We start from the raw sequence: 14,977 nt of genomic DNA, 5'->3' as shown, positions 1-14,977 counted from the left end.
ACTGTTGACTGGGAGACAAATTAGTAGAGCCAGTATGGAAAAGCCACGTGATCCAGCAGTGCTGCTACTGGTTGCATATCCAAATGGAATCAGTGCATAGGAGGGATATCTGAACTCCCGCATTCATTGAATATTCATAACCGTCACTGATCTAAGCAATCATTGACAGAGGGGTGAAGAAAATGTACCATGGAATACTATTCGGCCATAAAAATAATGGGATCTTGTTCTTCAGAACATGGAAGACATTGTGTTAAGTGAAGTAAGCCAGGCACCAAAAGACAAGTACCAGATCTCAACTACATGTGGAATCTTAAAAAAGATCAAACTCAAAGGCACAGAGGAAAACAGTGATGAAGAGATTGGAGTGGATGAGAGGAAGGATTGGGGACATGATGATCAAAGGACACAAATTTCAAGAGAAATAGTTCTAGATTTGTTGACATGGTGATTATAGTTAATAACAATATACTGTATACTTATAAATCAAGAGATAAGAATAGGAGGTAGGAATTGGCTAGGCAGTTAAGGTAAAAAGACCCCAAAGAAATGTAGCCAGTTTCTTGGCTAAAAGTCAAAATGTCCTTGGGCCTGTTAGCAACATACTCTGTTCCAAAGGTCAAAAATGTCAAAAGTATTTGGGAGCTTGTATCTAATCCTTAGAAGATTTTAGGGTTACCTCTTCAGAGGGGGGAATGTTGGAGGGGAGGGAGTGGGCATGGATTTGGTCAAAACACCTTATATGCATGTATGAAATTCTCAATAAAGTTTTTGTAAAAATTAAAAAAAGAGAATAGATTCTATACGTTCTCAATAAGCATATATACCCACATAGATGAAAGGTGTGCATGGTAACATATGTTAAGATGTTTGATCAGGGGGCTGGAGAGATGGCTCAGCAGTTAAGAACACTGGCTGCTCTTGCAGAGGGCTCAAGTTTGGTTGCCAGCACCCACATGGTAGCTAACAACTGTCTGTAACTCCAATTCCAAGAGAGTCAATGCCCTCTTCTGGCCTCCATGGGCATTGCATACATAGGTGCACTTGCATACATGCAGGCAAAACACTCTATACATGAAATAAAAACAAATAAGTCCAAAAAATTAAGATTCTTGACCTAGTCATTCATACATACACAAGTGAATATATTCTATGAACTATGCATCAAAACATCATCTTCTGGGGCTGGAGAGAGGGACCAGCAGTTAAGAGCACGGATGCTCTTGCAGAGGACCAGGTTCAATTCCAAGCAACCACATGGCAACTAACAACCAGCTCCAGGGGAATCTGGTGCCTTCTTCTGACCTCCACAGGCATTGCACAACATGAGTACACTCACGTACATGCAGGCAGTACAACTCATACACATAAAATAAAAATAACAAAGAAAAAACTTTTAAAAAACATCATGGTGCATATTATCATATATGCTTTTTCTTATCAATTTTGAAAACAAATAAAAAATATCACTGGTTAAAAAACTTAGGAACTAAGAAAAAACTTAGGGACTGAATTAAATTATCTGTAAGCTCCCATTTAGCTCCAATACTTCATGGTTCTTCTGGAAGGCACTGACTTGCTGGAGAATGCTGTAGTTACAGCAAATATGGACTTTAAAGGACAGTTAGCATTGAAAGAGATAACCACTGAGAGAGAGGGACAAGGGGACCTGGGATTCTGAATCAGTTCTGGGGACAGACAGCAACTACTTAACCAGCATGGCCTTGCTTGGTATTGATCGGGGGAAGGCCTTCCACTTGACATGATATTTAAAAAATCTGTTCTGACTGAGATTAGCTCCTGGCTTGCTGGGATGGAGATGGGTTGTGAGGCACAGGTCTGGACTACCTGGTTTATTGCTACAACACAGGTACTTTTTGATGGACAAAATCATCATCATCATCATCATCATGCACACACAAGCAAGGCACACAGTGAGAAAAAGCTGTGCAGCAGTCCATGTTTGTCAGGGGCCTGAGCAGGATGAGCTTCCTGGAAGTGAGTTGGGAAGTACAAGATGCAATGTAGAGGCCCGAGCCAGTGAGGAAGGAGGCAGGGATCAGCAATAGAGCTATTGTGAAGGAGGGTAGCTAGCAAAATTAGGGGCCCTGAGAACCTGGAGAGCCCAGTAGCTGCCTGTGCTCAGAAACTGCCACCACAGTCACAGGCTAGAAGACTAGGAAGACTGGATTCCAGAGAACCAGATTGTAGGCCAGGTTCGCTCAGGAGTCTCTGGGGAACACTATGCAGAGCAAGCCCCATCCCCAGCTATGTCCTGGGTGTTATTACTCCTATTTAGGGATACAAAACTGAAATTAAGAACTTGTACTAGCTCACACAGTACATAGCCCAAAGCGTTGAAATTCTAGCTCAGATCTTTTCCCAAAGCCTACATTTTTCACACATGTACTCCTGTGTAATCAGATGTAATCAGGCTAGATTAATTATAGACCCATTCGACCATCTCAAAAAATCCTAAAGATACAAACTTCCTAAATCTCCACCTCCACCATCTCTATAATGTTATGTGCTACAGGTTTACAGGATCAGGGAAGTGTTCTTCCTAGGAGAACTTTTAAGAAAAAAAAGTCAAGCAAATCTGAAAGTGTAAACATGCCAAGCATAGTGGTACACACTTTTAATCCTAGCTCTCAGGAGGCACAGGCAGGAGTATCTCTGTAAGCTCAAGGCCAGCCTGGTCTATATAGTGAGTTCCAAGTCAGCCAGAGTTACATAGTGGGACCCTGACTCAAAAGAAAACAAAACATGCCGGGTGTGGTGGTGCACATTTTTAATCTCAGCACTTGGAAGGCAGAGACAGGCAGATCTCTGTGATTTTTGAGACAAGCCTGGCCTACATAGTGAGTTCTAGGCCAGCTGGGGCTACAGGGAGGCCCTATCTAAAAAAGACAAGAAAGAAAGAAAGAAAGAAAGAAAGAAAGAAAGGAAGGAAGGAAGGAAGGAAGGAAGGAAGGAAGGAAGGAAGGAAGGAAGGAAGGAAGAAGGGAGGGAGGGAGGAAGTTAGGAAGGAAGGAAGGAAGGGAAAGAGAGAGAAAAAACGGAGATCGCAAACACATGCAATGAAGAAAATCTGGTTAAATGTGAAAATGGAAAGGTCATTTGCATTCCTAGACTGGAAGGCAGTTGAACCCCAATGTGCTTGTGCAAAGAGACCACAGGAGGTTATGTTATGTGCTGATCACAAACAGTGAGGTTGCACCTGACAGCAATAGTCAGCTACTGAATTCAACATGACTTTAGTTCTAGGAAGCTCCCTCTCCAGAGGCCGGGCTTTCACTCAGTGGTCCACACAGAAAGCAGTGGCCTTTCTGTCCGCCTGCCTTCATCCTTGCAACATTCCATATCAGTCTGACTCCTGGAAACAGGAGAGGCAGGCTGGACCACAAAAACTGTTTCTCAACCCCACCGCACAGCTACACAGCTGACAGTCATATCCTGTCCCACTTGCATCTTCCTCTAACAGGTTAGAGGCCATGTGTCACTACTGCTTGTTAGAGATGAGCACGTGCTGGCCTAGAGAGCAAGGCACAGGTCCAACCTAAGGAACAAGGAAACAAAGATGTTGGGGATCTTCAGTCCTCTGTCAATCATTCTTGGCCTTGAACTAGGATGATTCAATATTACAGCCAGAGACACAGCCTTGTTAAATTTCCCACTCCATCTTCCTTCCACTCTAGGTTAATAGGGTCATTTCGTTGAATAGATAGCCAAGAATCAAAGCCTACTTGTGCTTTCCCAGGAAAGCAAAACGCAGATGCTCTGAAGTCAGACTGTCCCAGACTGTGAGGGTTGAGAGTGTACCTGCATGGGCGTGGGCATGCTTGATAACACAGCACTTGGCATTCCACACCTGGCTTCCTGGGGACTTTGAGTCTAGACGAACAACCTTCTTTTGCTCTGCTAGAACCACAGCTCATTCACTAATTAAAGGATATTACACACTTCATTGCACACCAGCTAAGAACTTGGTATAAGGAAGCTGGTACTGCAGCATTAACCCTGGAAATGTTGCTCTGTATGCTTTACAGAATACCAAATTCAGAAGAAATCACCCACCTGTGACCTTCCCCCCACACTTAACTTCTCTAATAAGTCAGCTTCAGTACTTGAAAAAAAAGCACAATCCGAGTGGTACAACTCTGTGTGGGCCTCGTAAGCAAGTCCGCTGGAGAGGGATGGGTAGCAGAAAGAGCGAACGAGAAGGAAGGCTGCAGATGGCTTCTCTGATAGCTGCCTGGGCTGGCTGCTGGTATGGGAGTTAAAGAAAAGCATTCCTACACCCCAGCCCCAAAGGCTTGCCAAAGGGAATCCAGGGTGTGACAGAGGCTTGCTCCTCACTGTGGGGTGTGAGACACATTTAGCATCGTGTCGCCTCCAGCAGAGGCTCAGTATGGATTTCCACTGTCACCCACTGGTGAAGACCAGCCTCCCTGGAGCTTTCTCTCATGTTTCTAGACTGAGTACCCTTCTGACATCCCTGAATATTCAGAAGAGAACACTAAGAGGATACCCCTTTTCTGTGCCTGGAGAAATCATACACAGAGGGGTCAGTCCAAGGGCAGGCACTCAAACTGACGAGTCTAGGACTTGCTGAGGTTGATAGATAATGGTATGCTATTCATCAAAGAACAAACTTTCTCCATGGGCAACTTCAGCGTTCAAGAAGATCAGAGATTCAGGTAAGGATTTAAGACCTGACCTTTTACTGTCTGGGGCCCCAGTAACTCAAATGGTGGACCAAGTGCAAAGGAGCAGTCTAAGGTCAGCAAACCTTTATTTCTAAATGCAGCTTGGATATGAACACTGAGCTGCCAGTTGGCCATGCAGTTGTGAGGATGACAGTGAGGATGCTTACAGACTCAGCCCAGGTTCTGCTGCCTAAGATAGCCTCTCTGAGGCACCCCACACCTGCTGTCTGTGGGCTCTGTGCGTGTGCAGGCAGACAGAAGAAGAGCTGAGTTCACTTCTGAGCTGCACGGTATGGTGGTGAGGCTGAGCGTTGCCAGGCACTAGAAAGCATGGGCTGGAACACAGTGATGGCTTCAGCCTCCAAGAACAAGGCATTTTCCCCATCTCTCCCTGAAGTCCCTCAGACATCATTTGTGCATGACATATTTTAGGATCCTGTTTGCTCCTTTTAGAAGAGCTGGTCCCTTCCTCCTCCAGCTCTGACTGGCTTCATCTTTAGCAAATGCTGCTGCCGGTTTGGTTGTGCTCTTCCTCAGAATGTTTAAAACGGATAATACAAAACAGCTCCCCCAGGAAACAGCTCCAGCACACAGGCTGGGAGAGGCAATGTCCTGGCACCCTGGGCTCTTCCAGAATCAGTAAGAGCCAACAGCGAGTACAGAGACAGACTGGAGCACTCAGAGAACCTCAGGGAAAGAGGCAGGTGACTCTGAGAATGGGTGGAAAGGGCTATACCATGGGAAAGGGAAGTAATGTCTTAATGAAGCAGAGCACCCCAAATAAGTACTGATGACACAGTCTAGTACCTTTGACAACTGCTGCACCTGCTACTCCTAACTTGTCATTGCATTTGGGCTCAAGACTCTAAGCCCCCCAAAGCTCTCCTTCCCACCCCCAGGCAGCTATGGAGGAGCAGCTACACTGGACCACAGGAGGGTCCCACAGTTCCTGATGCCCCATAATTGCCTGGAAGCGTGAAGGAGCCCGTAGCAGCTGCCTGACCTGTTAACTCAAGCTATGCCTAGCAGTCTACTAATTGGGTTGAGAAGCCTAACAGTGACAGCTCTGCTCCCACTCTTCCCTCTCAGCCCCCTCCAGCAAACAATCCTGAATGTGAGCCACATCCCCTCCTCTTTACTCAGCTCCACACTCCCCCTCCAGGACTTCCAATCCCACAGCTGCTCGCCCCCTCTCCACACCCTCCTCCTGCACCCACGTTGTGAAGTAATTGTACACAGAGAAAACGAGCCTTTGAGTTTCAAGCTAAACCTTCCAGACAAGCCAGCTGGGACCACCTCATCATCGCCAGCTTCTCTCTGCTCAACCTACACAGGAGCATCTTCTCAGATGTGCTTCTCTGTCCCAGAACCACGGACAGTTCCTAGCTTCTCCCTGTCTGCCGGAGGACCAGACAGATACCTCTGAAGTCCTCAGCCTCTTGTCTCTACACATGATCCACACAAGAAAGGGAAGAGCCTTCCACACCCTTGCAGTGTTCACCTGCTCAGAGAACTCCAAAAGCCACCAGAGCCATCAGGCTGCCTGAGGCCCCACACCCCCTCCTGTGACAGCTTTAGCTCCAGCCCAGCCCACAGGATGCTGTGCCTGATGCCACTTCCGAGCACAGAGAGAGGGGGAGAGAAGAGAGAGGAGAAAGAGAGGGAGAGGAGAGAGAGAGAATTTCATCAATAACAAGCTGTTCCAGTCACACAGCTTGGACACCGAGCACTCCGGACAATGGACACCCTAGGCCTCCTCCCTCTGACTGGGAGAAAGCCAGCTCAGCACACCTAGGAGTTGACCCCACAGCAAGCTCCCTGCAACCCTCGGATCTGAAAGAACCACAGTGCTGCATCTGGAAGGTAACCTTTTCTACAACCTGCTCCAACAACTCTTGCTAGTTACCCTCTTAGAGGCCTTTAGCTGGGACTCTGCTCTCTCCTGCTGCAAATCACAGTCAGACCTCAAGCCAAGCAGGCCACCGGTGCACCACCTCTGCCAAAGATCAAGCACAAGAGTGAGCTGAAAACTAAGTACTCACTGTGGTGAAGTCTTGATGGCCACACTCCTGCCCCTTGAACTTGCAGTAGAGCATCATATCCTTCAGGTCATGGCCCACACGGTGCAGGAACTCCAGCATGCTGAACTGCTTGGGTTTGTAGTGTTTGAAGTTGGCTTTCTGTCGCAGGGCCTCCAGCACCGTGGGGTCTGCCAGATGAGGGTCCGGGATCTGCAGGTTGACATCCAGCAAGGCCAGTAGCTCCCCAGCGTGGTACAGGTCATTGGTGGTGAGCCTGGAGAACCGGAAGCCATTGAGGTTGCAGAGGGTCACAGCTGGGAAGACCAAGCTCTGGGCTACCACCTCATCCACCTTGGTAACATGCTGGTAGGAGAAATAATAGGACACTCTCTCGGAGCTCTCCACCAGCAGCAGGCCCAAGGAACCCACGAAGGCCACTGCCCAAAGCACGCGCCGGATGGTCAGTGGGCCGTACACGAAGATGTGGCGGATGCCATGGAGAGTGGAGGTGTTGGCGAAGATCGGGATGCTGGAAGGTTGCAGGCTGCCCTCGCTAGGGCTCTCCTTGAGGTCCATCGGGACCCTGTGCAGTTCCGAAACTGGCTTCAGGTTGATCAAATTTCAGGGAAAGAGTTCCCAGTTCTCGGGATTCTGCTTAAACCTTGTTCAAGGCAGAGAACGCACGCCAGGCAGGCGTCAGGCCAGACACTGGGAGTTTATCCTGAGAGCCTGGCCGCACGCTGACAAGGGGTGAGTGTTTATATAAAACCCATTCAAACTCTAGCTCCTGATTTTTTCCAGGCGATAAGGAGGGCTGGTTTTATTTAGGGAGACACCAAGGTGATGTGGAAGGGATGTGGGTGGGAAGGGAGCGCTTAGCCAATGGAAATAAAGTCCTCCCCCCTACACACGCCACTGGAGACAAGATTAAAAGCGAGAGCGAGAGAGAAAATGCTTAAAACAAGTCGCTGAGCAGCTCGGAGCCTGTTAACCAGCGCATAATGCCCCGTGTTAAGCATGGGGGGCGGGGGGGGATGTCAGTGCAGCCACGCTGATGCAGTGCGGTGGGGCGCCGCGGCGCAGCATCCCAGCCGCGGCTCCTTTCCTGGTGATGCCTTGGACTCTGGCCGTGGCGATTCTCGCCACCAGCTTCTGTCCCTGCTTTTTCTCCTCCTTCTCCGGCCCCCCGTTTGGGGGCAGAATTCCAAATGCCGGCTGTGGCTGGCGCCTGGGAGAAGAGGCTGCGCTCCGCCTCCCAGAGGAGAGGCAGGGATGCTGGAGGCTCCTTGGGCTCAGTGCTCCTCGCCTCCCGGGAGGCACGGGAAGACCCCCCAAGCGCGGAGAGAACCAGCCTTCCCTCCACCTCCTCTTTCGTCGAGCTGTTAGAAGGGGGAATGTGGCGCGGGAAGGAGGGTAGATGGGGGTTGGGGACCGGGGGAAAGTTTCTTCTTAGCCTTTTTTTTTTTTTTTTTTTTTTTGTAGGGAGCAGCTGGGGGGCTTCTCAAGATAGTCATTCACTTCCTGAGAGAGAGAACTTGACCCCCTGCCCCCACGGGTTGCAGGAAAGAGGTTACTAAACTAGGTGAGCTGGGTGTGGGATATAAGCAAGGGTTCTTTGCATCAGTACTGGGATCAGAGCCAGCCTGGGGTCTCCAGAAGAGAAATGCTGAAAAGAAGGCAGGAAGGGAAACGATTTAAACCCATAGGGTCTCTGTTGGAGGGAGGCTGGAGGGAGAAACCTCAGGCAAATAGAAATAAGCCTCTCAGAAGACCCCAAAACCTGGGTGCCCCTAGGAGCCCCAGAGAAAGAGCAACAGGTAGCCCCCACCCCCACATGGCTGTCAGGAGTTTCTGTGTTTAACAAAGAAAGACAGCTGGGTGCCAGGTAGGACTGGCTGTTTTCCATTCCATTTGTGTGTGTGTGTGTGTGTGTGTGTGTGTGTGTGTGTGTGTGTGTGTGTGTTCTGCCCCAGCATTTGCCAGATGGAAACACAGCTGGAGCTGTAGGTAAGAGCCAGACTGGGCTCTCAGCCTCCTACCTCCTGCTTTCTGAAAATCCCCTGGCAGGCAGGCCCCTGCTGTGGTAGGTAGGTGTGGCTTGCCTGCCTGCCCCTTGCCAGGGATCAAGTGGCTGGCACCTATTGGGTCGGTGATGAATTTCCATCAGGAAGAAAGGAGCAGAAAGTTTGAGTGGCCAAGCTGAGCCACTCTGTAGGCTGAGACAGCCACAGGGAAGCAGGTGCCTTGGAGTACCAAGAATGTCCAGGGCATACCAGTCTTAAGTAGATGGTGGAGAAGGTAGCTTAGAGCACAACCTTCTAGAGTGATAGCCACTCCAAAGTCTCCTTCTACCCCACCTGGTCTCCTGCTCATCCTGCTTCCATTAACAATGGCCAGATGCACTCTGAGGTGACTCGACTCATGGCATGGCCTGGGTGGTTTACTGATTAGGAATCCAAAGAGGAGAGCCATGAGAAGAAAATATACTACAAAACCTGATTAGTCTGCCTGTGCTCATCCAAGGGTCCCAGACCATGCCTGCAGGTGAGCTCGATGGGGACACAGGGTAGTAAAGCAGGGAACCAAAACCAAGTCATGATTTATTAAGCCTCAGCACCCCAAGAATCCCTCTGTACTACCTTGACAGGTCAGTGCTTGTTTTCATCTTCATTGTACAGAAGAAGAAACTGAGGATTGCAAAAACAAAAGGCTGTGTCCAAGTTACACAGGCAGTGAGGTGGGACCCAGGACTTCATCTCAGGAGTGTTTGTGTCCAAAACAGGTTTTTAAAAAGGAATTCTCTCCCAAATACAGGAAGAGAGCAAGCATTTATGCCCCATGTCCTCTACCCACCACCACCACCAGGTCTTCTCATGTGTAGAGCTGATCTCTGTCTTTTTTTCCCCTCAGGTGACATCCTTGCTGTCTTTTCCACAGTCCAGGCCACCCCACCCCCCACTTCAGGAAGGCTCCCTGATTTACCTCACCAACCTTATAAGTGTGCTCACCTTTAACTCTGTACCAGTCCCTATGTTGGCTTGTGAAAACAAGGTGAACTAAATACATGTTGGACTGTTGGTACCTCAAGGTCCAGTGGGACAGAAACATGCATACAGGTCTCCGTGCCACAGCTCAGATGAGCTCCCAACCCTTGCCTGAGCTGTGACTATCACTTTCCCAATAGCTCACATCTGTTTCCCCAGGAAACCTCTTTCCCTAGAATCAGTTTCTCTTAGTTCAGACATGTTTTCTCTTGTGTACAGAGATGGATCTGAGAGTGGTTCTCATTATACCCACCCCACGTTGTAAACCCATTCACAGATCACCGAGGATCCCAAGCATAACACAGCAGGGTACTGTGGTACAGTCACACAGACCTGCATTTGCATCTCCAATCTGCTCTGCCTCCTATTACTCTGTGACTTTGGATGAAGTGGCTAAACTTCTCTGAACTTCCATTTCCCCTCCTCCACAGTGGGGCTTATAATGCCTCCTTCCCAGGATGCTGTGCAAAGGAAATGAGATAAAGATCATGAAGTGTCTGTACAATTTAGACACTTAGCAATTAGCACTGTCTTGATGAACTCTCAGAGAACATGCTTTGTTGATGTTTGGTGTTCTCTTCCAGGTGATTGGGGACCCATTTAAAGCTCTAAAAGATGCTATTTGCCTTGAGCACTGCATGGCTCAAAGGCCAAGGTCAAACTAAGTCTCCCTTATCCTCTGCTTCCTGCCCATGGCCTAAAGATTCTTTCAAAGCCTTCTTGACTAAAGCTGTCCCAAACGAGCTGGACATTTTGCGTAGGTGGGGACCTGAGGAGAATTGTCCCAAGGGTGGCTCTCATTGAAGGCCACTGAGCTCTCTGCTTGACACTCATGGATCCATCAGATGTCAAGGGCACTGCTGAGCCCATTTTTACAGAGGAGAAAGCAGAGGATAGAGAACGTTGGTGTTCGTAGTCTCACAGCTAAAATGTACAACAGCTGGCAGTCAACCTCAAGCATGTCTGAACGAGAAGATGCAGTCCATGGGCCCACACTCAACAAGAACACAGACCATCATGGTGCCAGCACTGAACCTGAAGCTGCCGAGCTAGATGCCGTTTTTCAGTACTTACTGCCCTGCATATCATTTTCTGGCATAGAGAGCTATTCCACATTACAGCTAATAAAATGTTCCTGCACGGCTCTTCTTAAGGACCCTCTTTAATTGGTAAGACTCAGTTGCAATTAGCACCATGGTTTACACACAAACATCAGATATTGTATGATGCTTAAAAATGTTTTGTGCTGTTGAGTTGGTTAAACATTCGCAGCGTCAGTTGGATTTCCAGTACTATTTGCTTTGCTCTGGGGGTGCCTGTAAAAGGCACAGGCATCGGGTTTAGAGTGGGTCTATTTGGCCGTTTTTAGGCACTGCCCTAATTGCGAATAATTATGGTCTTTTTGTGCAGTGTACAGCTAAACATCAAAGAACTTTCCAGATAAATTCATGTGCAAATTAGGCAATTTAACCCCCTATTAGCCCATGTGCCCAGATTTTTGCTATGGCAAGTCTGTTCACTTAGGAATAAACAAATGAATGTGTGGGTGAATTTCTGTGATGCTGAGGCTGCTGCTCTGAGGCGCCAGGAGGGGGCGCTCTCTTCCAACCCTGGGGATCCTGGGAACTGCTCTGAACCCCACTCTAGGAGGCTCAAAAGCAGAGTGCAGCCACCTCCTGCCTCTGAAGAGAGTGACAGACAGTTAGGCAGGCTGAGCCCTACAATCACTCCAGAGCTAATTTGCTACTTAACACATACTAGATACTGGCTCTGTGGTCACTACCCCTAATTAGAAGACAACAAGACAAACCTTCTTTTCTAAGATGCCAATAGCATTATTATTTCATACTCATAGTGGTTGTCGTGTGCAGCGTTTCTGCCTCTCTCCTCATTGTGGTAAGAAAGGTTAAAGATCAACAGCTAGAGAACAGTGAGTGCATCTCTGCTTCGGACAGGTTTATAAACAAGCACCTCTTACCATAACTAGTCTCAATTCTTTGCTTTCTTCTGTGGATATTCAGCAAATAATTTGCCACAAAGGGCATACCAGGAAGGAACATAGAGCAAAGCCATTCGTTTAATGGGAACTTTATGAAAGCCTTATCTAGTGTTCATTTTGCTTTCCAGATGAGAACTACAGAGTCCAGTCCACACTGACTGGACCCTCAGCACTCAGTTGTCAATTGGCCCGACCTGGAATGGGCTCAACTTGCTGTGTGGCCTTCAGGAAACTGAGCAACATCTCTGTGCTATTTCCTCATTTGTGCTAACTCATTCCTGAGGCTTTCTGTTTCTGCTGCTGCTGCTGCTGCTGCTTCAATTTGACACTGACCTTGACCAAATCATAAATGCCCAGTTAATGGGACAAAAATGAGTTGGAATCTAGGATTCTGGTCATTAACCCCATGTCACCATCTGCTGGAGCAGGATGAGGGCAGAGCCGGGGGATTGGAGATCACCCAGTATTTGTCAGACATGCAGACTCCTGCTCGCTTTCTTCCCCTTCCTATGTCACCCCCTCCCCCAGGCTCAGTCTGTAGGGATGGGGCTCTGTGTGACTGACTGCCTTTGGTGGTGGTGGAAGGCAGCTCAAGACCTCACCCAGGACCAGTCACGTGGGGCCTGACCAGAAGCTCCTCCTGCTCCCCAGCCCTGCCAAGCTGCTCTGGTAGAGTTTCATGCCGTTTCCCTCTGCCTGGAAAAGAGCCCCAGCACCATAGCTCCTCTATGTCACCTCTTGAGAGAGGCCTTGGCTGGCTGCTCCACCTCCATCTGCACCTCTACTCCCCCCCACCCCCAGCTGCCCCACCGCATGCTTCCCCTCTCCTCATGTTTGGTAAATTGTCTTGTCTCTTTGTAAAGTATCTGTTGCTCCTACTAGAATATAAGTCCCTGTATCCATCTCTACTCAGGGGCAGGCACCCTGCCTGGGTGGTTGGAGGCTGTGTGCCTTGCCAGAGGTTTGAGGAGAATTCATGAGTCATCTCTGGTTCCTAAGGTTGCAGTAATGGGGACTCTCTGCCATCCCTGGAGATCTGGGGCCCTGCCTTAAGGAAGATAGGGGTTCCTCCACTCCTTATCCTGTTCCTTACTGCTCCAACCCAGAGACTCAGCTGCCATCGTTTTACCAGAAAGCCCTGCTGTCAAGGATGCAGACCAGGTATCTCTCGCTTCCTAATCTGTATGAACATGGGTACAGGTGAGAGCTGGGACTAAGGAGCTAGAGCTGTGTGTCTGCCCCATTAGGAGGCAATTTCACCCTCTCTCCACCCAGCACTTGTGACTGGGCAGCCATGGATTCTCTACTACCCTCTACACAGGATGCTAATAGCAAAAAGAAATGATATAAACAGTAGGCATTCAATAAATGCTGGCTGGTGTGATGTGAGCAATGCAATTCACAACACTAAACTACTTTACCTTTGATCCATTTTTCAATAACAAAAAGTTTATAATGAGTCCTTGCCTTGTAGTATGGAATTAGTTGCCTTTAACTTTGATTTTGTTTACTTTAATGAGACATACCTCCCTTTAGTCTCTGAGTCACATGGGTGAATCCCTCCCCACTGGACCAAAGAAAGGCTTCTAAACCATGTCTGTCCACAGCCACTTTGATCCTGAGAGTCCTTTAATCTAGCGCATGTGTTTAAAGATACCACATGAACATCCTCACTTACCTAAACAAAGTGAGCCCCAGGGGGAGGAGGGTACCCAACCCAGGAGGCCCTGGATTCTGATTTGATGTCAAGTCATTGCCCAGCACCCAGGGAGCGAGAGTCCAGCCCACCCTCCGTCCTGTCCTCACTGTGACGTGTCTCAAAGCATCATTCTTTCATACTGTCTGTGCGCATCCTCCTTTTCTAGTCTGCCTCCAGCCCTCTCTCCCCTGAGAAGGAAGTAGAAGAAAGATACCATTGGTGTTTGTTTTCTCTCAGCCACTCAGTCCCTGGAGCCGACTGTTTCACAACCAAGGGGAAAAGCACAGAGAGGCTTGAAGTCCATAGGCCACAGTCGGCTTTCAACAAAAACTTTATTAGTACCACCTTGGTCATAGGTGAGCTGGATTGGGGGGGGCTGGAGCCCGCCTGCTGGCTCTGAGTGGAGCTGCCTCTCCCTCTTGTGTTCTACGTGTGGGTTGCAGCCTGAGCTTCCACAGCGGCTGCATCCTGCAGCCCTCTGAGCACTTCCCCAGCCTTTTTTCACCCATACTGTGCCCCCCGTTCATCCATCTGCTTTTTAAAAAAGTGCCCAGGTGTGCCCCCGTTTGAGTTCACTTGCATTTGATGTCTGTTCTGTATCTTTTCTACAAGCAATTGTGTATTTGTTTGAATTCATTTATTCTCTAGGTCTCTTAAAGCACCAATGAAACCAACACACAGCATTGGGAATGAAAAACGAAATCTCAACCCTGTGATCCCAACACATTGAAATGGGAATTAAAAAAGACATCAGGATTGAGAGACAGAAAGGAGAACTAAATCTGTGTCCACCTTTGTACATCAACACAACTTACATTCCAAATTCATAATGCAGTAACATGTAGATGCGACACAGGGCCATGACATCTGTACACCACAGACACCCCTGGGGCTCTGCAGGAGGCAGAAAACATAATCTTTAATTTCAAGAGGATTTTCACCTCATGAGTGAGACACTGGATAACATCTCCCTTTCTGTTCACGCTTAATGTGACACTGTCAAGCAGGCTTTATCACATCCGATTTCCATGGCAGAAGAGACCCTTGCTTCCACGTAACCAAAAAGGAAACCAAGGCTCAGAGGCTTGAAGGACTCTGGGAACTCCCTGCAATCAGAGCTCCAGTCCTGGTTTCCTGACTCCAGATTCCTTGTTTGCCCTCTGCCACCAACCTAGTCAACACCCCTCAGATGCCTCACAGAACTTCGACTCAGGGACACTGTGGTGATGTCATGGAGATTGGCCATGAAGGTGGACATGGCTCCAGGGAGGGAGAGCCCATGAGTCCTACAGGGAGCCACAGGGAAAGAAAGGACTGAGATGGAGCCTCCAGGAGCTCCAGAACTGGACTAGAGACTCCAAGGGGAAGCCCTTTCCACCATAATGTTCCTGGGTCTGTCACTTAAAGGTTCATGGAAAGAGGAGCCAATTTTTAAGAGCTTTAGTTGAAGTCTTGTGACTGGGATAGCTGCCTTCCTCTGTCTCGTTGTGTACAGATAGATGCAT

At 48.5% G+C, this 14,977-nt stretch overlaps 1 protein-coding gene and 1 long non-coding RNA gene across 2 annotated transcripts in view; one reads left to right on the top strand and one right to left on the bottom strand.

Moving 5' to 3' along the window:
* Asic2 (acid sensing ion channel subunit 2) overlaps nt 1-7,582 on the bottom strand; it is a 1,226,389-nt gene extending 1,218,807 nt beyond the window's left edge. Inside the window, exon 1 of the mRNA XM_008848163.1 lies at nt 6,752-7,582. Within this exon, the coding sequence (XP_008846385.1) occupies nt 6,752-7,306 (555 nt within the window). The 5' untranslated portion in view covers nt 7,307-7,582. The remainder of the gene's footprint in view (nt 1-6,751) is intronic.
* On the top strand, nt 7,421-14,356 carry LOC103746073. The gene is made up of 3 exons (XR_607782.2): nt 7,421-7,480; nt 10,359-10,943; nt 11,902-14,356. It is a non-coding gene; the product is annotated as an uncharacterized LOC103746073 (long non-coding RNA).
* The last annotated feature ends 621 nt before the right edge of the window (nt 14,357-14,977 follow it).

The sequence above is a fragment of the Nannospalax galili genome, unplaced genomic scaffold (genome assembly GCF_000622305.1).
Source record: "Nannospalax galili isolate Female #2095 unplaced genomic scaffold, S.galili_v1.0 scaffold363, whole genome shotgun sequence".
In the NCBI taxonomy this organism is placed as follows: Eukaryota; Metazoa; Chordata; class Mammalia; order Rodentia; family Spalacidae; genus Nannospalax; species Nannospalax galili.
Note: the sequence above shows the minus strand (reverse complement) of the source record. Positions and strands in the feature narration are given on the sequence as shown.